The 27,518-nt window shown below is 38.1% G+C and overlaps 2 protein-coding genes across 8 annotated transcripts in view; one reads left to right on the forward strand and one right to left on the reverse strand.

Moving 5' to 3' along the window:
- LOC149794573 (uncharacterized) overlaps window positions 1-27,518 on the reverse strand; it is a 121,667-nt gene that overhangs the window by 43,718 nt on the left and 50,431 nt on the right. For all 5 annotated transcript variants that reach the window (XM_089968853.1, XM_089968852.1, XM_089968854.1 and 2 more), the window contains exons 2-7: window positions 13,063-13,169; window positions 10,608-10,680; window positions 9,467-9,760; window positions 8,819-8,955; window positions 5,120-5,258; window positions 895-1,020 (exon numbers count right to left, since the gene is read on the reverse strand). In XM_089968853.1, the coding sequence (XP_089824979.1) occupies window positions 895-1,020; window positions 5,120-5,258; window positions 8,819-8,955; window positions 9,467-9,760; window positions 10,608-10,680; window positions 13,063-13,065 (772 nt within the window). In that variant the 5' untranslated portion in view covers window positions 13,066-13,169. The remainder of the gene's footprint in view (window positions 1-894; window positions 1,021-5,119; window positions 5,259-8,818; window positions 8,956-9,466; window positions 9,761-10,607; window positions 10,681-13,062; window positions 13,170-27,518) is intronic.
- On the forward strand, window positions 19,013-27,410 carry LOC149794574 (uncharacterized). Of its 3 annotated transcripts, none has more exons than XM_089968850.1 (3): window positions 19,013-19,528; window positions 20,255-26,069; window positions 26,870-27,410. In XM_089968850.1, exon 2 carries the CDS (start codon window positions 21,151-21,153, stop codon window positions 25,420-25,422), a length of 4,272 nt encoding a protein of 1,423 aa, XP_089824976.1. In that variant the 5' UTR covers window positions 19,013-19,528; window positions 20,255-21,150; the 3' UTR covers window positions 25,423-26,069; window positions 26,870-27,410. The 3 variants fall into 3 exon arrangements, with proteins under 3 accessions (XP_089824976.1, XP_089824975.1, XP_089824974.1); XM_089968849.1 differs by having other exon boundaries at window positions 19,013-19,466; XM_089968848.1 differs by lacking the exon at window positions 19,013-19,528 and having other exon boundaries at window positions 20,039-26,131.

Raw genomic sequence — 27,518 nt, forward strand, 5'->3', positions numbered from 1 at the left:
ACACCGTTTGCTTAATCTTGGAAGCATCATTGTTATGTACACAAAAGATCACTATGTACTTATCAGCATAGTCCATGTATTAGAAGCATTACCTAGCCAACTGCACGCAACATCACCTCATTTATTTGCTCTTTGACCATTGCATGGGGGACCAAAGGTGGGCGAGCTAGCCCCGAAGGAGTACCACTGCTTCCCCCAACCAAAGGTGCTACCCATCCCCGGAACCTGCACCCTGCATTGAAAGCGTTCGTCATAAACCCTGATTCATGGGAGCAAACAGCAACCGATCGAGTCACTTGGCGTCCCTCCGTGCACAAAGGCTCCAAGTTGTACGAATCTAGCATGACAGCAGGTGCAGAACTGAAGAGGCAAGCCAGAAAACCGCGTGTCATCAACCCTCTTGTAGAAGTCCCACTCATCCCTTGTCCCTTATGCAAACGAACATTCGTGCAAGGATTGGCCTCGCCAGGCACCTGCGCACGCGCAGAACAGAACCAGCCCCTCCAACACTCGGATGACTAGAGTGGTCCTTGTCGACTCGATGGACGAATAACAACGACCATTGCATACAACACTGTTCTAAACGTTAGCGAAAAAATGTATCTACAATTAACTAGTTTGCTATAACGTATGTTGAGATATGCGCTCTCTCTAGGACAATAGATCATCTCCGTAATCATGAAGATAATATTAATAAATAAAATGTGCATATATTTCTGTATTATTATCATACATTGATCAAAACATATTCGGAAATGCGGTTATAAAAGTGGTCACTATAAATAATTGTCATGCATAATCCAGAAAATGCAGGATGCAAGTAAAGTCTTTCGTATCTGGTTATCAAATCTATTTCCGAAATGAGCGAATAAATTCAAGGACACTAAAACTTACATCTCATTCTTGTCCTTAGCTTTTTATAAAGTAAGTTGACTATAACGACTGTTTGAAGAACTAGGATGGTCACCGTAATCCCCAAGAAGACATCGTTCCTGTCACCAGTGCTTGGTCGGGTACTACCTGTAAATATGAGTTCCAGGTGGGCATGAAACCATTCAAAAGGCTGATTTTGCCTTATTTATATAAAAGAATATCAGCTCTTGAAGCAAACCGAGACAGTTTTAGTTAGTTTAATGTTTTAACAGTCTATGAGCAGATCGTCAAACTTTTATTTTTTAGTAAAACTGGCGAAATTTGTTGGCAAATCTGAAAAGTATGTCTGTCACAGAATTAGGCAAAGAAACAACTTGGTTTTGTCTTAAAACAATTCGATTATTTCTCGTTGTACATGCGTACAACGTTATCTAGGGTGAATCTGTTTTTCCAGGTAAGCGACTGTATTAACATGTACCTAGCCACAGATTACTTGTGACAGGTATCATGACTAACATGATATGCACGGGTATTCTACCCTGACTTGTACCCACTCTCCTATGGATTTAAGTAAGACCAATTTCTAAAAACCACACTGGTCGTTTTTGGATCACGTCAAGGAGTATACACTCTCCATTGTTCTCCAGCCATAGGGGTAAGTGTTAAATTTACATTTTTATTTGATATGGGAAGCTTATTCGGTTTGTAATGTCTTATCGCGTAATAATGTGTTTATTACAACGCAGATTTAAAGTATTATCTTATATCTAGAGATTATACAGAAACTATTATGTCTATTTTTATTGTAGCTGATTCTGACTTGTGTTCGTAGCTGACTGTGTTTGTAACTGACTGTTATGATGGCTGACTGTTATGGTAGCTGACCGTGTTTGTAGCTGTGATTATCTATGAAATGTGATTGTGAATATGACTAGAGCGGTCTGAAACTGTCCGAAGCCGTCTAAAGTCGCTTAGGGCTATCTGGAGTTTCCAGAACAATTAATGCTACATGCTGTCGATACGTATGTACGTATGTCAGTGCCACGGACTTAGATGTAGCAAAATTGAGAAAGTGCTGTATGCTGTCTGTACGTGTAACGTATGACTGTACTCGTAGTGGATTATTAAAGGGTGCGAGTGGTCGATAAGAGTGTGGACCAACCCAAGGAATCGTGCGACTGTACAAGGGGTCTAGCAGCATACGATTGGATCAATTGTTGTTCCATTCCATTTTTTTGTTGTTGTTTATATTCATAAGATTATTGTGAATCTTAGTTGTGGTAAGATTATTGTGAATCTTAGTTATGGTAAGATTATTGTGAATCTTAGCTGTGATAAGATTATTGTGAATCTTAGTTGTGTCAAGATTATTGTGAATCTTAGTTGTGTCAAGATTATTTTGAATCTCAGTTGTGTCAAGATTATTATGAATCTTAATAGAATTTATGTTCGAGATTATGTGAATTTCTTATTGTGTAAAATACTGTTTGAGGTGTATGTGCAGTCCATGAGGGTTCTTGGATCTGTACTTCATTTTGATTTAATATTTGTTTTATTTATTTTCGATGTGTGAATGTTGTGTAGAGTGATTTGAGTAAATCGTATGTTGAGAGCGTGAGAGAATCATTGTATTTTTTTACATCACATATTTATCATTATTAATTCATTCATAAATTTCCATCTTTCCCACATTGTGTTTGTCTTGTTCATTTGGTCCAAAAACCCACTCAGTTGCAATTCTGCGACAATGTCGACATTTGAAACCTCTAATACAATCATGATTTATCTTCTTTGATTTCAATTTTGTAGTATAGGTAATGTTATTTCAGGGCATTCTTTTTCAGTAACGTTGTTTACGTTTGATTGCACGTAAGTATGATCTAAGCAAGCGGCAATAGCATCCTTCATCTTAAAATCAATTCTTTTGACAAGAAGTGATTAAATATAGTTATCTCTTTAAAACACTACGGCTAAATTTGAAGGTTTATCTGCATCCATGACACAAAATTGAATGCCTTGATGACTGAATGCTTCCAGTAAAATCTGATAAAATGTCGTTGAACAATTTGTTTGCATATCTCAACTACAAGGCTTTATATGTTGTAACTGTTGTTATGTTTCATGGCTGATTGACAACTTATAAATAATTTGAAATGTAACAATGCCAACAAGTCTTTACTAAACTTGGTCACTGTCAAGTAACTCTTGATAAGAACTAATTTCATTGACTTACTGTGACTGGTATTTGCGGGCCAGTGATGATTTTAAGATCAGCAAAAGTTTGCACAAATGTTAAACTCTTTGATGGGGATTTATCATTGGTCTTATTTCTGCACATCATTGTTAAGTAGTGGAAGGTTTTCCTTAATTTAATTAACAGCGACCATGTTTGATAACTACTCGTGATAAATTAAATAAATGGGAAAAAAATAAAGTAGTCTTTATGCCAAGATACGTTTTGCTTCGTTTCATAGAAACAGTTTAGGATTTATCGCGTTCAAACAACCACCAGCCAAGTGTGATCTGACAAGGAAGACGCGCGTGATATGTTGGGATCTAATGTATTCTCGTTTGAAAATGACAATATAAACAGGAAATGAAATTAACATGAGCACATACATTAAAAGTAAGCTTCTCAACATTTATGCATGCATACCTACGGATAGCAAAGTTGTGCAAAGTGTGACATCCACACTATAGCACGTATATAATCTATATATATATATAATTGACACCAACGAAACTTATGGCTATTGTAATGTACAAGGTATGCGAATTTTGTTATGATATTGGAATAGTATAATTTGCATGGAACTATGCACATTCGTTTAATAAAATCAACTATCCTATAGAAAGGTATTTTAGTGAATATAATGATTTCGTATGTATCACCCAATACCAAAATCAAGCAACAACATTCGATCATTAATTTTGTGATGTTTTCAATTCCGCCAAATTTCATACTCCATAAAACGTATACGCATTCTTTTGATTCTAATGTTTGTGTATTTTGAAAATGAAAAACACCTGAATTACTTGCAAACAAATTAAAATAGTAAGCTGTCAAATAACACCATTTGAAAGGCTATACAATTTTTGTCAGACGTGGAACTAATTATGTTTTGACTGACTGCTTCATGGGAGGAATTTTCCAACAAGAATAAAATGAGCCCAAAGATTGAACTTCCTGTAATATTATAGACAGATATTGATTCACTTGCGACATTGATAAAAGCCAAAATATATATTAAAATAATATAGTATAAAAGGTAGTTTATACTGAAGACTTATAAACATAGCAAGCGGTACAAATTTGTTAGTCAATATTCATAATTGTAAGAGGGACAGGTCGAAATCAGAAACTTCTGCAAACGCACTATTGTGTGAAGGTAGGTATGTGACCTAACTCATTCACGAGGCTTGTTATTTTGTGAGTTAATGAACATATTCAAATTTGAATAATTTGTATCAAACGGAGTCATAATAAAATACCAAGTTCCAGTGATACGTCTTTACATTTGGTCAAAAGTGCCTGAATAAAATAACATTTAATGGAAACGTTTTACTATGCATATGATTGCGTCCGTGTTTATAGCTGATTGCATTAATTTAATAACCACTATTTCCAAAATGTTTCATCTTAACTACTTATTCTCTTTGTTAATAATGACCATAAATATTGTTAGAATGGTGTACATTGGCATACAATTCACTGTAGTAAACCATTAACATCATAATTAATAAACAATCGGCAGTGACAGGTCCATAATATTTAACATTTGGCAAACAATATTATCTGTCGGACAAGAAAACTGGTTGCGCGGTTTAGTTAACAAGTAAGTTTCATATTAGAATCATATGAATGTACACAATAATTATCACTATCTCTGAAAGATAGTGCCAGCTGTTGTCAAAATATATCGAACCATCTGTATGTAATTGGTTAATTTTTTCTAATTTGACTTAGTACATTGTCGACAGCGAGGAATGTTCCGATTACAATCAAAGAAGGATTGCCTGCCAGAAGGCAGTCTGGATAAATCGGTAATTTTGACAATTGTTTTCAAGAAATCAAGAAAACAAATAAATGCTAAGGGACGCATTGTCGTGCCATAATCTTAAGTCTACATCTTCATGTGAAGCATTAATTTATTGTAATCGTTCAAATTTTGTAATCTGGTTTTACTTGCTAACCATGGGACATTGGCACATTTGTATAAAGATAAACGATAAGAAAGTTGTTTACTTGTTTCGATTTGGAAAGTGGAACAATGATTCAATGATGGATATGTGCTTCTTGTGCAGCTTACGGCTGGACCCTCAATGCAAGCATAATAGGTTCCTGCTTCTCTTCCAGGTTGTAACTCTACCAAATCTCTACTCTCCTGTAAATGAAGCATACGCTTATATATTTTATGTGGATTAATGTTCCGGACCTCTATTAGGTCAACATTCGTCACAAGAAACTTACAAGATACGTGCAACATTCCATCTGCATTATCGTTCGCCTCGCGGACGTGGTACCAGACCAGATTACAGTTGAAATCAATTTAGACCTCGGTTCATAGGGCTCCATGGAACCGAGGCGGGCATATTCTTGTCCCATTGCCTCTACTGCTCGTTTAGTCCGAACGTGTATGCCAAGGCGGTCAATTCGTTTCCCATTCTGATGAAGCGCTACGCCTGTCCTGGAGTAACAAGGACTCACCCTGTTAGTGCCTCGTAGTCGTCGCGATGCATGTGCCCATTCTGCAAGTGGCATTTGTTACCCTCTATGCGTTTCCTCAGCCGCAAAGGCCAAATTGTTCCCGAGGTTGTTGAAGTGCGTTGTGGCTCCTTGGATAAATGGGCCTTAAATCTGATAACGTCTCATATGCTTCGCGCACTGCATAGGCCGGTTGTAATGTGACATTTTGTCATCAGCATGCTTTATACAATGCTCATCAAAAAAAACTATTGCAAATATCGTACAAAACTTTCTTCTGGACACAAATAATGTTTTGTCATCCTAGCGTACACACTCATTGATGTGTAGCTGGGGGATTACCAGCTTGAACTGAGCCCTGGACACTTTTTCTTCTGCTCCGTTTGCCATTGGCTTTCTAGTTACCACGTGCCCGGTACAGCTGCGTCGCTATACGTCCCCCAGTCTATATAAACGGTCCGATAATGTGAGCGCTTGTCCCTTTCTCAGCTTTTGCCAGTGCACCGTACAAGATTTCATAACACAGATCCCCTTGGGCAGCCCTGGTCTTCCCCACAGCACTCGCTAGCACACATTGTACGTGCTGTACATGTTGGTACATACAGAGTAACATATCTCTCTGAAAGAAAATATCCGCAGGGGTTTTGGGACATTTTGGCGTGGTGGTCTCCGCCATTCAAAATAGAAATATTTAGTCCCCCCCTTTAGCCATTTTGGGGTGGACCATCAATCAATCCAGTTTTCAAGACCATGCAGTTTGATTTTTTTCTTTGGTGAGTGATTCTTAGTTTCTAGCTGTGTCCCCATTGTCGGTGGCTATGAAACGGTGAAGCTGGGCATGAGCGAACAAACATCATCTGGCGGTGCACCTACACTTATTCTGCGTTGTGGTATGTTCAACCTCTAGGCTGATGTCTAGCTCCACCACGGTTGATGAAGAATGGGAAACAAACATTGTTAACAGCAAGCTTATCACTCATTAGAAAATGGATTGAATTACATTCTGACAGTGACGGATACATTTCAAAATTCTTTGAGTGTATATCGTTGAATGAAATTGGGAACTGACATTCACGTAGACATCTTGAAAGAGAAAAACCTTACAAAAAAGAATTTGATTAGGTATTGAGTTTTGAAACAAAAGAGCCAATTTGATGGACAATGAAATCGTCGAATTCTTTTCAACTTGATCAGCCAAAATGATATCAGAAGTTGAACTGTTCAGCCTACCCCTGAAGACAACCAAAATATGATTTGGTTTTCCAATATTTAGAGCTTTGCTTCGAAGTTTCCGTTTAGTTGCAAGTGAGCCACAAACAACAGTTCAGGCCACTTTTGATGTGCTGTTACATGAACGTTGGCCAGGAACTTATCCTTTGTTTTAAATTACTGTACCATTACTTCCAAATGTTTTCTAGAAGCATCAAGATGATAATGTTATCAAGATGATTGAGGAATACTTCTATTTTGATATGTTGATTGCTCCTGTTAATGAATCATTCATATTGAGTCGACATTCCAGGGAGAAAGATAAGCCATTTCTAAGTTCTGATTTATCCCAGCTGGAATCCGATGCTGAGATTGATAGAGAACATATGTCCTTCATGTTGGGAATCTTATTTGCAACTTGATGATAACCATATTATTCCCAAGTAAGAAAAACAAGAGATAATCGACAAAGTTTTGATATATCGAAACATGAATATCAAATTCATAAAGAAAGTTTCTAATCATTTACAATCACATTGTTTACTAGACCATATAAAGATTCCAGTGATCAGAAAAAAAATTGAACTTTCCTGTAAACCTTGCAAACGATGAACACTTCCTAAACAAAAAAAACCAATAGTAATCCTGGATCTATTTAGGCATAATGTACAGACGATTTGCAATTCCACATTTACTAACTTTAGAACATTTCAAGGAACATGTTTAAACATTTATATTTTATTGTTTCATAAATTTGTATAAAAAAGCATGTGAGGATAAGGGCCAAACATTGATATTTTTGACGTAAGCACTAAATTAATTTATTGACCTTTCATATTTGCAAATATAAATTAACTAGGAATTACATTTCTGCATCTCTGGAACAAGGAAGAGTACAGCAGTTTACTACAATGCACACGACTTAAATTTAAGCATTGATAGATATTGAAATATCAACCGTACCAGACTTTTTATCATACTTTTCTTCTCCCTGATGCCTATATGATATAAACATATATGCAGCTATAATAGACTAAGAGACTTAACAAGGAATATGGACAACTCGGTAGAAACGTATTCTATGACCCAAAAAGTTTCAGATTAAATTGAACACAATGGCCCTACAAAGGTGCCTTCGTATATGATAATATTGACTAAGAACGTAACTTAGAATCCTTCATAATAAATTATTTGCTTTAACATTTTACTGAGGCTCTGAAGTAAGATACTTGATTGAATATTTCTTTGAACTGAATCTACAGAGTGATATTAGTTTATTAACAACAATGTAATAATTGCCTCGATTTCTCCTGTGTGTTCACATATCCGTGTTGAAAAAACAATTGTGTTCATATATTCATGGCGATAAGACTCTATTTCTGCGTGAAAAATATCCAAAACTATCCCGGCTTGATATATGTTTTAAAGACACAAAGTCACTTATATGTTAGGACATACGCATTAGTGTTATTTTCTATATTCTAAATATTTGTTCTAACATGTATGTATGTATGTATGTATGTATGTAAAAAGCTTAACGACGCATAAATGGCTATATATTGCAGCATGAAACGTTGATGACCAAATCTGATAACGGTTAAAATCTGGCTTATATATGTATCGAAGACAAGAAATTACACTAACGAAAAATTAATGCTGATATCAACAGGAAATAAATTTAATGGATTGGTGTGTGCTGTGATTGACGATTGTCGTAATTTATAGAAATCGTTAGTGGTTTGCTGTATTCAAGCGTTTGCGGAGCGCGATTGAAAGTTTAGAGCCTGAGTGACAAGTCATATTGTTAATATCCTTCATCAGCGTTTCGACAAAAGTGTATACACACTTCCAACTTTGTATGATCATTACTCGCATACGATGAATTACTAAAGACCAGAACGCTAAAAACTATGCGTCTTTTACTCACAAAGAAATTTTTGCAAGCAGTATGTGCGATTCTCTATGCATTGCTGACTTCACAAAAATGCAAACGAGGTCAGATCGACCTCATGAGAAGATGCATATACGTACCTCGTGTTTAACACCGAGATATTCCAGCCAGTACACAGAAACTGGAGGCCTCCCACATTTCTCACCTGTGACCAGAGAAGCCTTCAGAAGGTTATCGACTTTCTTTATTGTAGGTCTGCAGGTCGTTGCTGGTGCGACTGAAGAAATTTGATCGATATTTTTCAAAATCATTTAATATATATATATATATATATATATATATATATATATATATATATATATATATATATATATATATATAAATTTTGGATAGTTTCATTATTTGCAGTTTTTGTTTTTCTCCCGAATAATTTATTGCCGCATAGTTGAATGATTTTTCCTATATTTCATTAGTATTGCATGAGGTTGTTTTACAAAACACTTGAAGTCCAAGAGATTGAATGGGGTAAATTCTGTTATCTTCTTATACTTGTGCACATCTTTATACTAGTGACTTTTTTAGGAGACCTTTAACTGCATCTTATTGGTAAAGTTAATTCAAATCACCTATAAGGGGGTAATACCTTAATTCGAAATCTCAGAGAGCGCTCTGCATACCGGTGCGAAAAGACTGTTATTTACACATAAAGATGCGTTACTCGTCCTTCTACCAAAGAATGTGTGTGTGTATGTGTGTGTGTGTGTGTGTGTGTGTACACTCATACTCACCCAATACCGATAATTGAATTTCAAATGAGGAATTGTGATTGCCTGTATTGTTTTGAAGGATATATTTTCCTTCATCTAACGGATCTACGTTGATAATCCAAAGATTTTTATGTCCATCGAGAACAATGTTTGGTTGTGTAATTGTATCACTGTCAATATTCCATGAGGCAATTATTTTCTCCTTATCACCATTCTTGTAAAGGGACAGAATTGTTTGAGAACTATTCACTTGTATTTTGTTAAACAGCTGGACCGAATCACCACTGCAAACAGATTTAGCAATATCATCTGACCCTGTAGTAGAAGACGAGAAGATAAATTTAGTTCATTATCAACTTTGAAAACAAAATTCCATTATAATATTTAGTTTTAAAGAACAACACTATGCTATGCTGTAAAAGAAAAGTGATTTACATAGTAATAGTAGTAGCAGCATCAGAAATAGAACTACCCTGGACCCATTACACGAAGCATTGTCCAGTTTGAATTAAATGTTTGTTGCCTGTTTGAAGCCTAATAATGACTTCGAATGTATGTGTGTGTATATATATATATATATATATATATATATATATATACACACACACACACACAGAACGTTTGTCGAATACTGTTCAGTATCAGGTTATGTAATTCCTACGTCTGGATCGTAGCAGTTATTGGCGTGGACGTTTTATGAATTTAGACTCATTTAGTCGATCGAAATATCAAATATTAACACCCTAGGAAGAGCTTAATATCGGTGGTATTATGTTTTGTTTTATGCTTACCATCTTTACCAATCAAACAAGGAAACTGGACAATTTAACTTATTCTTAATATATGAAGCAGCATATCAACAGTATAATCATGTCATTTATTACTAATTTATCCATCTTTACATTAAGTAAAATACCAAATTCTCAAATATGTCCATAATTTACTTCTCTCGCTTAGTTTTTTCAATGCTCTCATTTCATCGATACGATGACATTTATTTGCATCGACACTCTCAGTTGTCGTTTCCTTGACTCTGAGGTTTATTCTTAGTTTAACTTAACTGTGAAATGTATTTATATTTTCATATATTTCATGTAAAGGACTTAAAAAGCTATATAATGAATATATCTACAGGTGAACACAAGGCAGTACATTTACCTACCTGAAGTCAATCCTGCTAATAAGGATATAAGCAATGCCGAACAGGCCCATTGGAGTTCAGCCATCTGCATGAACTAAAATGCAGTAAACATTATGCACATAAAATATATCTTAGCCTATCGACAACAATTATGCAGCGTATAATGGCTAATTAAAGCCACTCTTTAAACACACAAGAAGTGAGGCTATCTTATTTTCTCTCGTAATAAAAAGCTTTGTCTTATATATTATTCTGTTGGAGACAATAATTACGAATATCTTAACTACTAGTAACTACATACATATCCTACATTTCCATTGACTATAAAGGATGACTACTGAGATTGCTGTTTGTGGTAAATCTGGCAGTCTCGAAATATTCATAATGTTCACGAATATATAACCAAATTAAGAAAAACAAATTAAACTTTTAGTTTCGCGTTATATTTAGAGTTTGTTTTATTTTTAAATACAGAAGCCTACATGGCAGTTCACAGAACAAAGATGATTTGGTTAATTCAACAAATTTATGGATAGGTACAAAAACACCAATTACTTTTCAATCATGTTGACGTCAGCATAAGACAATTTCCTCATAAAGACAAGTATGATTCCATTCAATAATCACATTTATCGCGCGATGAAAGAAAATAGAAAAATTGCAAATCAAAATGTAGAATACAATTAGATTTTGTTGACAAATTTCACTCGCTGAATGAGACTTGGAATCTCCACTGTATGGAAAACAAAATCATATAAGAAGAGAATCTCAATCAACATTTTACGTGAGCCATATCTTCGCAATAACATCGGACAAAATACACATTTCCCCAAGGCCTGAATTCAGTCAGGTGGTCTGGTATGTGCTGCCAAGTCAATGCTCTTTAGACATGTCTTGATACAAATGCCTACGCTTTGGGAGCGGCCAATGTCAGAATAATAGGATGGCAGGAACTCAGCGTAATTCGAATTGATAAAGACGACATTTTAACTTTGTGCATGTTCAGCCTACAAGAACTACATGAGTTACACAACTTTAAATTGACGTAGTTTTTGTTGAAATAGACTTTGCACGTAAATGTTGGTCTTAACTTCAGATCTATGTAACTTGTTACGAGTAAAGCAGACCTATACACCTGTATGTAGATCGCCAGGTAGTAGATACCAAACCGAATAGTGTGCGTCATTTACACCGTTAAATAAAATGTATAATTACCTATAACTTTAGATATGATTACACATTATAACGGCAGTCTTTTATTTGTCTAACGTTTTGTAGTTAATCAGCTTGCGTGTTTTGAACTAAGATATATATTTATGGTAATGATGCATGATGTTGAGCGCAGATAAAGATTTTACTATGTATTTTTCAGAGATGGTGGTGGTGGGGCAGTGGCTGTGGTGGGATACAGCTGACATTTTATAGCTGGACGTGGAAGTGGTGAGGCCTTTATTTCATACTGTATGCAGCGACGTTACTAATATCAGCACTGTGAACAAATACGCAGAAGAAAGGAAGATTTAGAAGCACCATATATACTTAGAACTTTGTAACGTTGATGAAGTATGAAACAGATCAAAACCATTGTTGTTCACGCTTGACATTGCATGTATATTAAGCACACATTTTCGTCAGCTTGTGCTGTTAAACAACATCTCTGTAATTATTTATCTTTACTTAGTTTTGCTTAATAGAAGATACCAGATACGTCTGATTCAGTTTACCATTTGCACTTTTGTTAGTAAAATGCATTTCTTGTGCAAATTCCTTTCATTAGGAATGCTTTTGGTTTCCAGCTATAAACTATGATATTGTGATGTGGTTTTCTGACTACGAAGGCAATGCAGGAAGACTTAGAGCATTACTGCACTAATTTTTGTCACGTTGTGATATTTTCTAATTCCTCATATCTGTGTGTCTGTCTGTCTCTCTGTCTGTCTCTCTATCTGTCTCTGTCTGTCTGTCTGTCTGTCTGTCTGTCTCTCTCTCTCTCTCTCTCTCTCTCTCTATATATATATATATATATATATATATATATATATATATATATACATACATACATACATGTATACATACATACATACATAGATCGATGTATGGCTAGATATATATATATATATATATATATATATATATATATATATATATATATATATATATATATATATATATATATATATATATATATATATATATATATATATATAGGTATGTATTTCAAAAACATTCACCCTACGGCCTTTTTACAGTATTGCCACCAGTTTGTTGATTCCGCAAGTGAGACAGGAACTCTTAGTATAATAAGCATACTCGGTACAAAACTGAAACATATTAATAGTATTCAGAAGTATCAGTTGAAGACATTAAATACAGTAGAATATATAGACTTTCAAAATTGTTCACACATCCCCGAACTATTTACATTCCCGTGATGCCACTAGTTGTCTGCTTACACATACAAAATAGGAAGTCTTACCATAAATTGGTGCAGTTATGTAGAATAACACTTATATCCCAAAGTCACAGCTGAATACAGCAACTGTGTAAGTAGATGTTGCTTCCCATCCGCACCCCACGCCACCTCTATAAAAGCAAACAAATAAACCCACATAAAAATAAACATGTATATAATAAGTTAAAGCAACTGAGACAACATATCATCTCGGGGTGCAAATTCTTTGGCATATAATAAGATGTTTTGTAGGTGCCGTGTAATATATATATATATATATATATATATATATATATATATATATATATATATATATATATTACACGGCCCAAATCAACATCAATTAGGTTACATATGCGGTTGCCCTAGACGGACTGCATACTGTGTGATCTGTATACGGTTGCCCTGGTCTCTCCGTGTACTGTGGCTTCTGTGCACCATTGCCTCAGATCAGTGGTTCCCAAACAATTTCGGGTCACCGCTCCCTTGGTTATCGACAGCGTCCCCTACCTTACCCAGTAAAAAGCATTATTCAGCATTAGCGCCCCCTAGGTAACCCCACCTCCCACTTTGGGAACCACTTCCTTAGATGGACCTCATACTGTTATTTCTGTCCACGCTTGTCCTAGATGGACCCCATAGACCTATTTCTATTTATTTGGGTGCCCTATGTATTACAGATTTAATTATCGTTTGCGGTAAGAGCGGTATTAATGGGAAAAATCGGGCTAAGGTCTAGTATGCCCAGCGTCGATAAGTTCCATTTAATTGTAACCTTTATACAATTTGAGTATAATTTGTCCACGAGTTCAGGCGAAACCGGCATTTTGTTTCCGAAAATATTTCCTGCACAGGAGGTTCGCCATTTCCTCGCACAGGGCGCTTCATTAGTGATGTGTAACCAGTACTTCCTTTCAGTGACATGCTAGCATTTTTAAGACTTCTGTGCAAGACACCATCGTCGTGTGTGTGCGTGTGTGTGTGTGTGTGTGTGTGTGTGTGTGTGTGTGTGTGTGTAATATTTAAGCCGTAAAACTTCTAAGTTGTTATTTTAAATATGAGATCCATTCATCTGTGATAAAATGTAAACTTTACCTGACATAAGAACTATTGTGCAATTGTGTTTATTGTAATTAACACTGTACTTTATTTACTGTTGTCCCACATTCACTCATAATTCTTCGTTGTTTTATTTTTCTTTAATAGTTTCTTTTTCTCCTTTATAATGCCAAGTCTTGTACACAATATTTGCTTTTCTTTTGGTTTGTATTTCATTGTTATATCGCATCAACAATGTATACATTTTAATACCATTTTAACTAAGGTTGTTAACATTTCAACTATTACTAGATGCAAAAGAATCTTTCTATAATATAATTATTTTTCAAAATATGCATATATACTAACTTTGAAAATGCAATGGTGCACATTTTTGTATATTGTTTTGCAGTACATTCTGTCGTGTCTGTGACACGTAACTATTAAGATTGACGTATGGGCTAGGCTCGCAATAAGCTAGTAGCTTGCGAGTGCTAAATTCTCTTTCTTGGAAGCATGATTGGATCTTTTTTAGGACCCTCAAGGATAACTATCCGACAAATATGTTATCGTAGGGTCAAGTGGGGGAAATGACAAAATAGAGACAAGATAGAGACAATTTTTTGGAATCGTTGACCTTTTGAGTTATAGGAGTCATACAAAATATTTTTCCAGAACAGTTATTTATACGGGCGGACTAGAGAGAATTATTCTCACTTGTAAGGGAGTGTTAAAATTATGGTGGTTAGAGAAAGGTAATCCTGATTGGCTATGCTAAAGTAGAAGATGTGTTTCCCAGACGAAATTAAATGTTTTAAATGATTTCCCTTGCTAAATAACGCAGTTCAAGCATTTCTGCGGAAGGGAACATCTTAACACTGTTGTCAGTGAAAAGTACTTGTCTCGTTATAGTTGTCCAAGGGACGAGGTCTGGAAAAAACTGGAAAAAGTTTAGTGACACAGAAAGATAGATTCGGCTGTATAGAAAGAATGAATCTCGAAAAGGCACAAATATTGACTCATTTGCATACAGTATATTCATCGATGTAAATTTGAAATCATTTTGTTGAATTTGTTCCTTTTAAATTCATGTGCAAAAGCAAATCGTGCATGCATTGTCTTGAATGTAATACGATTCATGTATTGTAAAAATGTCATACATTTTTTCAGTTTCTTAACTGAGACAATCGGCTCGTATCAATTTACATCGCTCAGCTAATCATTTACAGCCCACAGTAGGATTTAATGATTTATCTAAGAGGTCAGGTTATGTCGTGTTCCAGGTAGGAGCGCGGAGAGCAGCTAGGGAAAAGAGAATAATCTTATAATGACATGGTGTGTTATCGTGTTGCGAACTGACCGCATTAGTTTAGTTCTGTTTAATTACAATAAGATGATATCTGACGTAAAAATAAGTGGGAATACTGGCCGATCCAAGGTGAAGAAAAACCTGACAAATATTTAGGTAGCCTATTATATTTATTTGAAGGGGCAAAAAGCTCCACTTCTAATGCTACACAGCGGGAAGGAGTGCAAACCGCAATCAATTTACAGTTGATGACCCGAAGAGGATGGAGAGAGAGAGAGAGAGAGAGAGAGAGAGAGAGAGATCAAAGGAAATGAAATACAGCAATGTTGACTTGTCACCAATTGTGATTTGGAAAGGATGGGAAGCAGTCAGGTTATGCTGACATGCCGGCAATTTGAGTTCAATCATTCGTTCGATCCTATGATGAAATTTATTTTATAGGTATAACAGAACGGCTATCCGTATTTCGCACAAATTTTGTAATTCTATTTCTAAGACATCTTTTATCATCCAAATGTCATGCTCGATTTCATTTTGTTTATGTACTTGTTTAAATTGTGATAATAATACTTTATTCCTCTCTTAGATCACTTTTTGAAACCCATTTGTTATTAGATTTTACATTTGTTTTCTTATATAATTCCAGAGGAGGGGAATTTTTTAAAAATTAATTTTGGGAATTACTAAGCACTCATTGACTTTGGATGTACACTAATTTGGGACTATTGTGAACTCATTCCAAGACATTCTGGATTAAATCATTGGACATTTGATAGAAAACATAGGATTATTTGTTTTTTAATGAAAATAATGAAAGTGTCTCTTCAATTTTCACATGTAACGCAGATAAATAGTTTGTTGATTTTACTTAAATTGTTGGTTTCACTTCTTTCTGTTACTTAATCTAAGACCAAGAGTAGTAACAATTGTCTATAGTAATTCTTTGTTAGTGAAGGTTCTAATGGTACGTACAAAATTGTATTTAGTAGAATTGAGCATTTGTGCAAATCGTTGTTATGCATTTTGTGAATGGAGTTATGTGTTGTCATATCGCATCCACGTCTATGTGGTTTTCGTTACCATTTACCTTTTTCAATTTTACGTATACAAGCATATAGTCTTTAATGTTGCATTTTATATTAAAACTGCTATGCATTGAAAATCAACTTCCAGCTTGTGATGTTTTATTTTCATTTTTTTTCTGTGATGCCATTTATTACCCAGCTAGCACAATGTATATTTTTGTCTCCGTATTACGTTTCTCTTTTTTAAATGTCTAACTACGATAGTTGATTCATTCATTGTCTAAAATCTGTCACATTCTAAAGACTCATCATCGTTCAAAAGATCAGAGTTTACGGATATTCATGCGCTCTTCCAAGGTGGTTTCCATTGGAGAGGTGATTCTCTGACAATACATCTCTAAAAGTGAATCTTACTTTTGATGTTACATTTGTTTCAATGCAATAATTTTTTATTCTGATTTCCACTCGTTAAGAGATTCACAATATTCTTATGGGTTACTGCATTTATATGGGAAAATATGACGAGTTTGTCTCAAAAATGCTATATGACTTTGAGGAGTACATTTCTTTTCAGAAAAAAACGAGATACTATTTTCCCATGCAAATGCAGTAACATTTTTGTTATATGCTCATTTTGTTTATTTGCACAAGGCTTAACAATAAAAAGACATCGCAAGAAACGATGTAATTAAGTTTATGCTTTATTTCAAAATAAATTCACGACCGTAGATTCAACAAACACAATAACAGTATTCATGTGCACATAGCTCAGACCAGTGACCTTTTAACTTAGTATAGCGCTCTACATCAGTTTCAAAAAGAATTGTCGTTTTGGTCTACTTACACTTGAAGTATAGAGTCATATTGTGAAAGAATGGGCATGGATTTTGTTTTTATGTCGATCCAACTCAAATTCTGCTTTTCTGATTATGAGGGACTGGATTATTGGGTCAATTCAGTGCAGTAAAGTTAATGGATTTCAGTTGGAAATGTAGGGTACTCGAAAATTCCAGTACAGCTTCTGTGTGTAACTGGTTTTGCAACACATGTCGGTTGGATTTGAAGAACTAAGTACAGTTGGAGGCAATTCAAGATGCATAAATATAGGTATAATCATTACCATTCATACCCTTACTGTGACCTGTATCATACAGTGTGTCTTTTATCGCTAGCCTAACATTGTATCAAACTAGTTACATGGGGAAAATTGAAAAGCAGCTGTTGTGGGTGACATTCCTTTTGCCCAGCGGAAATACTATTTTTTCTTCGTCTTGGATTATTGGCTGTGAGACAATTAGTTTCCTACCAAAACCGTCAGTTGCATTTTTTCTTGAACCCACTATTTTGACAGACTTGTAACATTGTTCATCTCTGATAGACATGCTATAACCCTTGGTCTCAGTATGCTTTTCTATGCTATATTTGTTTAGACCTTAGAGAACATTCGTCATAGTCTTAACCATTCTATTTGCGAAAAGATATGAATATGTTCCTAAAAAAACTGTTTCAATGATGGAACACTATTTTCAATTACTGCATCTATCAAGTTTGTTATTGACATTACGAATATCACATTTTTTCGTTTGCTTCTTTGAAAGCTTCGGTTGTGACTTAGTGAACTCGTCCACATCGTCAACTTTAAAATCTATACTTTCAAATGGACGAAACAGCTGCTTTAGTTCATTCGTTAATTTAATCAACAAAAACCCAAAGCGTCTACTACACGAGTGTACATGGTTTGTTTACAAAGTGGTTCCTAATACACATTACTATCTTTAGGCACACGTGTTTTCTACGTGCGTGCAATATGCAGGTGTTTAGTATGGTAAAATACTGCACGATTCTGGCAATGTGAAGTTAACGGAGACAAAAATGAGCATATAATAATTTCAATTTCATAGCCACATTCTTTAAACCTTTCGTTCTTTTGCCCTTCAAAGACACTTTAACTTTATGTTCTCGTGTTTTTGTTTACATATATCTCTTCTTGGAAAAACATGTCCTCTTTATCTTTTCGCCTTATCTCTTCCTATTTATAAACTACCAGATCACCTAAAATCATATGTCGGATTTGAATATCCTCTCGGTAAAGTAAGGGATGAAGTCCTTTGCCAATAGTTTTATTTAGATTTATAAGTTTTGATCAGTTCACTATCTTTAAATATATGAGTTCCAAAATTTAAAGGTTTCATTCCTTGCCTTCTTCAACGGGTTTCATGAATATTGTAAAACAATAATTCATTTCTTGGTTTGATATTAAGGGAAATAATTCCACTCTGATCTTTAGAGTTTCTTAAACCTTTCCACTTCAGATCATTATGTGCATACATATAAACTTTGTGTTTTCCTTCTCAGACAAATGCTTAATACTTTGTAAGCCTCATTTCCTCCAAAAGTTGTATATTTTCAGTGTTCGATATGAATGTTCCTTTTTCCATTTTCCATTGTCAGCGCAAGCACAGTGTGAGAAAATGTTTCTCACTGTCAAGGTGTATATGTCTTCATCGTTGTAGCTTTTATATCATTTTGTCTCAAGAATGTCTGATGTTTACTAGTCAAAAGCGACTAATGTAAAATCTTTTGTGAGAAATACGTTGTGATGTTTTACCCCAACCCCTTGTATTATACATGTATTTATAAGTCTGTAAGTGGAGCCAGGTAAGCTTTGTTTTTCCAAGTACCTAAGTTGGCTGATCCTCTTACGTAACCCAGTCTTTGTTTGAGCTCTTGAGTGGAAATCTGGCGGGAATCTTTGTACATGGGAACACGTGACGTAGACAACTTCAAAGAGCCGGAAGCCGACAATGGTAGGCTGGACAGTACATGGGGACACACAGACTGACATTTTATGATTGACAGTTCGATCAAATGACCAGAGTCCGTCGCTATACAATCGGGATGCGTTGTAGGTGGGACTTGATTCGAGGAACTGGCATAAGACTTGTACAAGCCTGAAATTCGTCAGTTGGTGTTTAAGAGTCGCAGTGACACACACTCCGTTAGCCATTCGTAAAAATTGGCGGAATTTAGGAAATTCATGAAATAGCTTCGATCAGGTAAGTTTGATGTTACGTTGATTCTGCTTGATACGACTGCTGTTAATTGAAGAGAATTTGTCGTATGTATACATTTTACTTGTATTGAAGTATGAATAGTTAATTATGACCTTAATATTTTGCATTTTTCATGACTTTAGCTAGTACTTTTGTTTACGATTGATTACGATGTTGATTCGTTGCATCATTATTCATAATGTTACTATGTACACCTTATTTGTGAGGCGGAAATGTTCTCTTCTTTCGCTAGTAATATGTGTGCATATTATTTCGTGGATTATTACGTTTACGCCCTTTTGAAAGGACGATTTGTATTTGTGAAGAATTGTATTGCTCGCTAGCCGCTATAAGAATTAATATTGTAATTCTTTGCGTAGTTATATTTTGGTAGACAAGAAGTTTGTTTACGTAATGATAGATTTTGCCATTGAGTAACGGATTGCCGTTTATCACCCTTTGAATGTGAATATTGTGGATTTGGTACGCTTGTGTAGGAAATATATATAAATTACAGATAGTCATATTACTAATCGTAGTAATATTTTAGTACAATCATATTTGAAATCTTTTGTATGTATATACTGATAGGGCTCAGTATGTAGATATTTGAATCCTTTGTGTGATTGTGTTATGGCGCCATTTTTGTAAGCGGCGGAAGTGTATGGGAATTTCGATGTGTGCGCATGCGCGACCCAAATGTCCCGCCTTAAACTGATGGTTCAGTTCAGTGACGTAGTGTGAGGGAAGATTTTTATAACCCTATGCTAATGCATTATACCTTTCAACAGGAAGCTTTCGGGGGACGAAAGAATTTCAGAGAATTTCGGGGACGAGAGAAGTTCAGAGAATTTCGGGTGACGGTGAGAGATACCGAGTGAATTTCGGGTGACCTCAAGGGATACCGTCAAGGGTTCCGGATACTAGAAGAGGAACCGGAAGTCAAGATAACGGCAAGGAACAAGGATTATAGAAGAGGAAGCGGAAGTGGAGATCACGAAAGGAGAGAAAGACAAGGGAACGAAGAGATTTAGATGAGTAGCACTCAAGAAGGGAAAAATCTCCTCACACTGTGAACTTAAATGATGATTAAAGGGATCATTGGGTGAAAGAGAGACACTGATTACTTTAAATTCTTTTAAATTTCATTTATTAAATTGTTATTGTTTAAATTTCATCTTTGTATTTCTTTTAATTTAACTGTCGGCATTGCTGACTGGGGGCTCGTAGCCATAAATATATTTAGTCAATAAATAATATAGTGTCCAGAATTAACCTTCTGAATAAGGACCAGGGGAACTTCTCATAACTCGTTAAAGTCTATAAGAAGAACCCCACCCCTAGACAACCAGGACACCCCCACAGTGAGCGCTTCGTCCGGGATATGAATTAGACATATATATTATTTTGGGACTTAAAGTTATTGGTAGAAGTATTAGTGAACAGTGTGAGATATTTTCCATTCTTTGTATTTGAAATTTTGTGATTTTCTCATCTTGTATTTTATTGTCATATGTGCAGGCTTTGTAGATCTTCCATTCATAGCAGTACGTGTGAAGCAGATATCGAACAAATATCTTACCTGAACGAAACTAGTTGTTGTCGACAGGTAAGTATTTAAACTGGTATTACAAATATCTGTATATTGTTTGAATTTTGAGACAAGGTATCACTTTACATTAGTATAATGGCTACCGAACGACAAATGATAAAGGAATACCGCGCCATGGGGTCGGAAGATCTGGGATACGAGGGAGATCGCCTGGCAACCTTTATAGAAGAAAGGATCAAGGAATGGAAGGCCGAAAAAGCAGCGGAAAGAGAAGCCCAGAGAGAACTAGCCAAGATAGCAGCGGACCAAGAGTTAGCCAAGATAGCAGCGGACCGAGACGCCCAGAAAGAGCTGGAGCTAGCCAGACTCGCTCACACTCTGGAGATGGAAAGGGTCAGAGTGGAAGCTAGGACCAACGGACGGGACGACGCCAGTACAAGCTCTGGAACAACCGGCCGACCTTTCATCGACCACCAGATAGTCCAGATCAACATGTCACGCTTCAATGATAGGGAGGAGGCTATTGACGATTTTCTCGTTCAGTTTGAGAAACTCGCACGCGCTCATCAGGTCCCTGAACAGCACTGGGCCATTAATGTCTCAGCCTTTTTGCAAGGTGCAGCTCGGGAAGTCTACCACGGCTTAACTGCAGAAGAGGCTGATGACTACACTGCCCTCAAGAAGGCGCTTCTCTGCCATTACCGGCTGACCGCCGAGACTTACCGGAAACTTTTCCGGGACTCGGTGAAAAAGGTAACAGAGACCCACTCTCAATTCCACAACCGTGTTCGAGGTTTATTTGAGAAGTGGATGAAAATGGCCGAAGTCGAACGCACGTACGAAGGGCTACGCGAGGTAATACTCCAGGAACATGTCCTGGGTACTTACCGTCGCGAGTTGACAGTTTTCTTAGCAGAAAGAGAACACCGGACGCTCGAAGAGATCGCTAACATGGCGGAGCGATACGAGCATGCGCACTCGAAGAGTGGAGGTTCCGGGGTTGCTGACCGACCCCGACCCTCTGAGTCGCGTCGTATGGGGGAGGTTGAGCCGGCTGTCCGTAACCGTCAGGGCGACGGGAAGGTCGGAGGGGCACCTACAGGTAGGGCTGCCGCCTATCGACCTGGACAGGCCTCACCCACGAAACCAGGACTTGCAAGTCGGCGAGGGCCGCCGACATGTTTTAATTGCAAGCGCCTGGGGCATTTTGCCAGGGACTGTCCCAAGGGCAGGCAGACCCAGGTGAATGTCGTAGCTAAGAAGGAATGTGTGCCGGAAGCGAGTCGCAACCCAGCCAACCTTGCGGCCGCAACTGTCAATGGTGAAGGCGCCACCATCTTGTATGACACTGGGTGTAGCGTCCCCGCGCTTGTCGACAAGAAATATGTCAAGCCGGAGGACTATACAGGGGAGGTGATAGAAGTTCAGTACGCGAACTGCGCGCGTGACTCATTACCAGTAGCTGTCATTGACCTCGATTCACCATACGTGAAGGGGAAAATTGAAGCTGCTTGCTTGGAGGGGCTATCACATGACGTCATATTGGGTTGCCGTTATGTGTTACCCCAGCCGAACCCCGAAACTTGCACACCTATGCCAGTGAGTGCTGTTGAAACCAGGGCCATGAGTCGACAGCCGAAACAAAAGCCAATCCAAGTTACATCGACACCGGTTAGTAATGTTATTCCAGCGGAATTAAGGAAGCTGCAACAGGAGGACGCAACTCTGGCGCAGTTGCACAAACACGCAGAAGCGGGAACAGAAAGGGAAACTCCGAACGGCGCGGTGAAGTTTGTCTACAAGAAGGGAATCTTGTATCGCCACGCCAGGAAACACAACGAACACTTCAAGCAAGTCGTCGTGCCAAAGGAAAAGCGTTGCGAAGTACTGAAACTTGCACACGAGAGTCTCATGGGTGGACACATGGGAATTGCTAAGACGCGTGACCGTCTTGTAAAAGAGTTTTACTGGCCAGGGGTCCAGGGAGACGTAAAACGGTTCTGTCTCTCCTGTGACAAATGCCAGAGAATGGCACCGAAAACGGATCAGCGACCCATCCCTTTGGGGAGTACGCCCCTTATCGATGAACCATTTAGACGTGTTGCCATGGATTTAATCGGACCGATAAAACCCGCGTCTGCGCACGGAAATCGATATATTTTAACGGTTGTCGATTATGCTACACGCCATCCGGAGGCCGTTGCGTTGCGTAACATTGACACGGAAACCGTCGCGGAAGCTCTGTTTGCGATCTGGTCAAGAGTCGGAGTGCCCGACGAGATCTTGACCGATCAAGGAACACAATTTATGAGTCGTGTGATGGCGGAGGTGAATCGTCTCATGTCGATTAAACACCTCACGACTACACCGTATCACCCCCAATGTAACGGATTGGTCGAACGGTTTAATGGGACCTTGAAAAACACGCTCAAGAAATTGTGCGAAGGCCGCCCCAAGGATTGGGACCGGTATATTCCGGCCATGCTTTTTGCATACCGGGAAGTACCGCAAGCGAGTTTGGGGTTCTCTCCCTTTGAACTCTTGTACGGGAGAACCGTACGCGGCCCAATCGCCGTACTGAGACAGCTGTGGACAGACGACCACGCTGTAGAGGAAGTACGCACTACCTACCAGTACGTCGCGGACTTGCGCAACAAACTGGAAGAGGTTTGTTCTCTCGCGCAAGAAAATCTCAAACGAGCTAAGGCGCAACAGGCGAAAAATTACAATAAGCGCGCAAAACCACGTCAGTTTGAGGTAGGGGACAAAGTGTTGTTGTTGTTGCCCCAGGAACACAACAAGTTGCAAGTTTCCTGGAGGGGTCCATACGTCGTCACCAAGAAGGTCGGAGGTCAAACCTACCGGATACAGCTACCGACGAAAGAGAAATTGTACCATGCCAATTTGCTCAAGAGGTACCGGGAAAGGGAGACCGCCAGCGATTTTGTTGTCGCAGCGATAGTCACCGAGGATATCGAAGGCGATACGGAAGGTGCTAACACTGTCCCGAGCTGTCCATTAACGAGGGCCGAGACTCCGTCGGACGTGGAGTGTGACCCCATGTTAACTGAAGGCCAGCGGAACGAGATAGAGACCTTGCTGGCCGGATATTCCGACGTGCTAACAGAAAAACCCGGGAGGACGACGCTTGTCGAGTTCGGGTTAAAGATGGTGGACGACCGACCAGTTCAGCGTAAACCCTACACCTTGCCCCACGCGAAACGACAAGTTGTAAGGGAAGAAATCGAGCAGATGATTGCTCTGGGAGTAATCGAACCTGCCGACTCTCCGTACAGCTCACCAGTAGTCTTAGTGCAGAAGAAGGACGGCACCCATCGGTTCTGCGTCGACTACCGGAAGCTGAATCAGGTGACAGAATTTCAAGTTGAAATGCTACCTGACCCCGAACATATCTTCGCTTCGGTCTCGAAAGCGAAATATTTTTCCAAACTGGATTTGTCCAAGGGGTATTGGCAAATTCCGGTAAGGAAAGAAGACCGACCGAAGCTTGCTTTTGCTACTCCCGACGGGACATACCAATGGTTGGTGATGCCGTTCGGGGTACAAAACGCGCCCAGCGTCTTTACCAGAATGATGCGGAAGTTGTTGGAGCCCTTGCGCGATAAGGGTGTCCACAACTTCATGGATGACCTCTTGTTAGCTACAGAGACATGGGGTGAACACCTCGCTCTGTTAGCTGACGTTTTGGAGCGGCTACGTCAGGAGGGCTTGACAGCCCGCCCTTCCAAATGTCACCTTGATTTCAGGACATTAGACTATTTAGGACATACCCTGAGCCAAGGCACGCTGTCTCCAGAGAAGTCGAGGGTGGAGCAGTTGAGAAACGCCGCACGCCCCACCACGAAAACGGAAGTGAGGTCATTCCTGGGACTGGCCGGATATTACCGGAGGTATGTCGCTAATTTCAGCGCGATTGCGGGCCCGTTGTCTGACCTAACCAAGAAACGGACCCCGAGTAAGTTCGTTTGGACAGATGCGTGTGAGCACGCATTCCAAACGCTAAAGGATAGACTTACATCCCACGCCGTTGTTCGTCTACCGGACTTGGATAAAGAATTCGTTCTGCGCACCGATGCATGCGACACGGGACTGGGAGCAGTACTGCTCCAGGAGCATGACAAGACGCTTTTTCCTGTCGCATACGGCAGCCGGAAGTTGTCTGCTGCCGAGAAGAATTACTCAGTATCGGAGAGGGAATGTCTCGGAATCGTGTTCGGCATATCACGGTTCGAGCGATACCTATATGGACGTAAGTTCATATTGGAGACCGACCACCAACCACTCGCCTATCTGGCGCAGGCAAAGTTGTCCAATGGTCGATTGATGCGATGGTCGCTGTTTTTACAGCAGTACCAGATGAAAGATCAGATACGTGAAAGGATCTGAAAACGTAGGCGCAGATTTCATGAGTAGAAGCGCCGAAATGATATAGATCATTTGTTATATTTTCGTGTTCATACTCAGTTTAGCATTTAGTTCATTTTGCTGATTTTGTTCTTTATATCGTGTAACACTTTTGCTTTTTTAGTTTGAGTGAATAAAATCCTGATTTTATTCTCAAGCGTGGGGGGATGTGATGTTTTACCCCAACCCCTTGTATTATACATGTATTTATAAGTCTGTAAGTGGAGCCAGGTAAGCTTTGTTTTTCCAAGTACCTAAGTTGGCTGATCCTCTTACGTAACCCAGTCTTTGTTTGAGCTCTTGAGTGGAAATCTGGCGGGAATCTTTGTACATGGGAACACGTGACGTAGACAACTTCAAAGAGCCGGAAGCCGACAATGGTAGGCTGGACAGTACATGGGGACACACAGACTGACATTTTATGATTGACAGTTCGATCAAATGACCAGAGTCCGTCGCTATCCAATCGGGATGCGTTGTAGGTGGGACTTGATTCGAGGAACTGGCATAAGACTTGTACAAGCCTGAAATTCGTCAGTTGGTGTTTAAGAGTCGCAGTGACACACACTCCGTTAGCCATTCGTAAAAATTGGCGGAATTTAGGAAATTCATGAAATAGCTTCGATCAGGTAAGTTTGATGTTACGTTGATTCTGCTTGATACGACTGCTGTTAATTGAAGAGAATTTGTCGTATGTATACATTTTACTTGTATTGAAGTATGAATAGTTAATTATGACCTTAATATTTTGCATTTTTTCATGACTTTAGCTAGTACTTTTGTTTACGATTGATTACGATGTTGATTCGTTGCATCATTATTCATAATGTTACTATGTACACCTTATTTGTGAGGCGGAAATGTTCTCTTCTTTCGCTAGTAATATGTGTGCATATTATTTCGTGGATTATTACGTTTACGCCCTTTTGAAAGGACGATTTGTATTTGTGAAGAATTGTATTGCTCGCTAGCCGCTATAAGAATTAATATTGTAATTCTTTGCGTAGTTATATTTTGGTAGACAAGAAGTTTGTTTACGTAATGATAGATTTTGCCATTGAGTAACGGATTGCCGTTTATCACCCTTTGAATGTGAATATTGTGGATTTGGTACGCTTGTGTAGGAAATATATATAAATATATATAAATATACAGATAGTCATATTACTAATCGTAGTAATATTTTAGTACAATCATATTTGAAATATTTTGTATGTATATACTGATAGGGCTCAGTATGTAGATATTTGAATCCTTTGTGTGATTGTGTTATGGCGCCATTTTTGTAAGCGGCGGAAGTGTATGGGAATTTCGATGTGTGCGCATGCGCGACCCAAATGTCCCGCCTTAAACTGATGGTTCAGTTCAGTGACGTAGTGTGAGGGAAGATTTTTATAACCCTATGCTAATGCATTATACCTTTCAACAGGAAGCTTTCGGGGGACGAAAGAATTTCAGAGAATTTCGGGGACGAGAGAAGTTCAGAGAATTTCGGGTGACGGTGAGAGATACCGAGTGAATTTCGGGTGACCTCAAGGGATACCGTCAAGGGTTCCGGATACTAGAAGAGGAACCGGAAGTCAAGATAACGGCAAGGAACAAGGATTATAGAAGAGGAAGCGGAAGTGGAGATCACGAAAGGAGAGAAAGACAAGGGAACGAAGAGATTTAGATGAGTAGCACTCAAGAAGGGAAAAATCTCCTCACACTGTGAACTTAAATGATGATTAAAGGGATCATTGGGTGAAAGAGAGACACTGATTACTTTAAATTCTTTTAAATTTCATTTATTAAATTGTTATTGTTTAAATTTCATCTTTGTATTTCTTTTAATTTAACTGTCGGCATTGCTGACTGGGGGCTCGTAGCCATAAATATATTTAGTCAATAAATAATATAGTGTCCAGAATTAACCTTCTGAATAAGGACCAGGGGAACTTCTCATAACTCGTTAAAGTCTATAAGAAGAACCCCACCCCTAGACAACCAGGACACCCCCACATACGTTCCCCGCTTGCTTGTGTAATGTGTAATCTGATTGTTTTGTTCCTTGTAATTTGTTCACCCAATTTATTGGT

This window comes from Sinohyriopsis cumingii, chromosome 8, assembly GCF_028554795.1.
Source record: "Sinohyriopsis cumingii isolate HCF-2022 chromosome 8, ASM2855479v2, whole genome shotgun sequence".
Lineage (NCBI taxonomy): Eukaryota > Metazoa > Mollusca > Bivalvia > Unionida > Unionidae > Sinohyriopsis > Sinohyriopsis cumingii.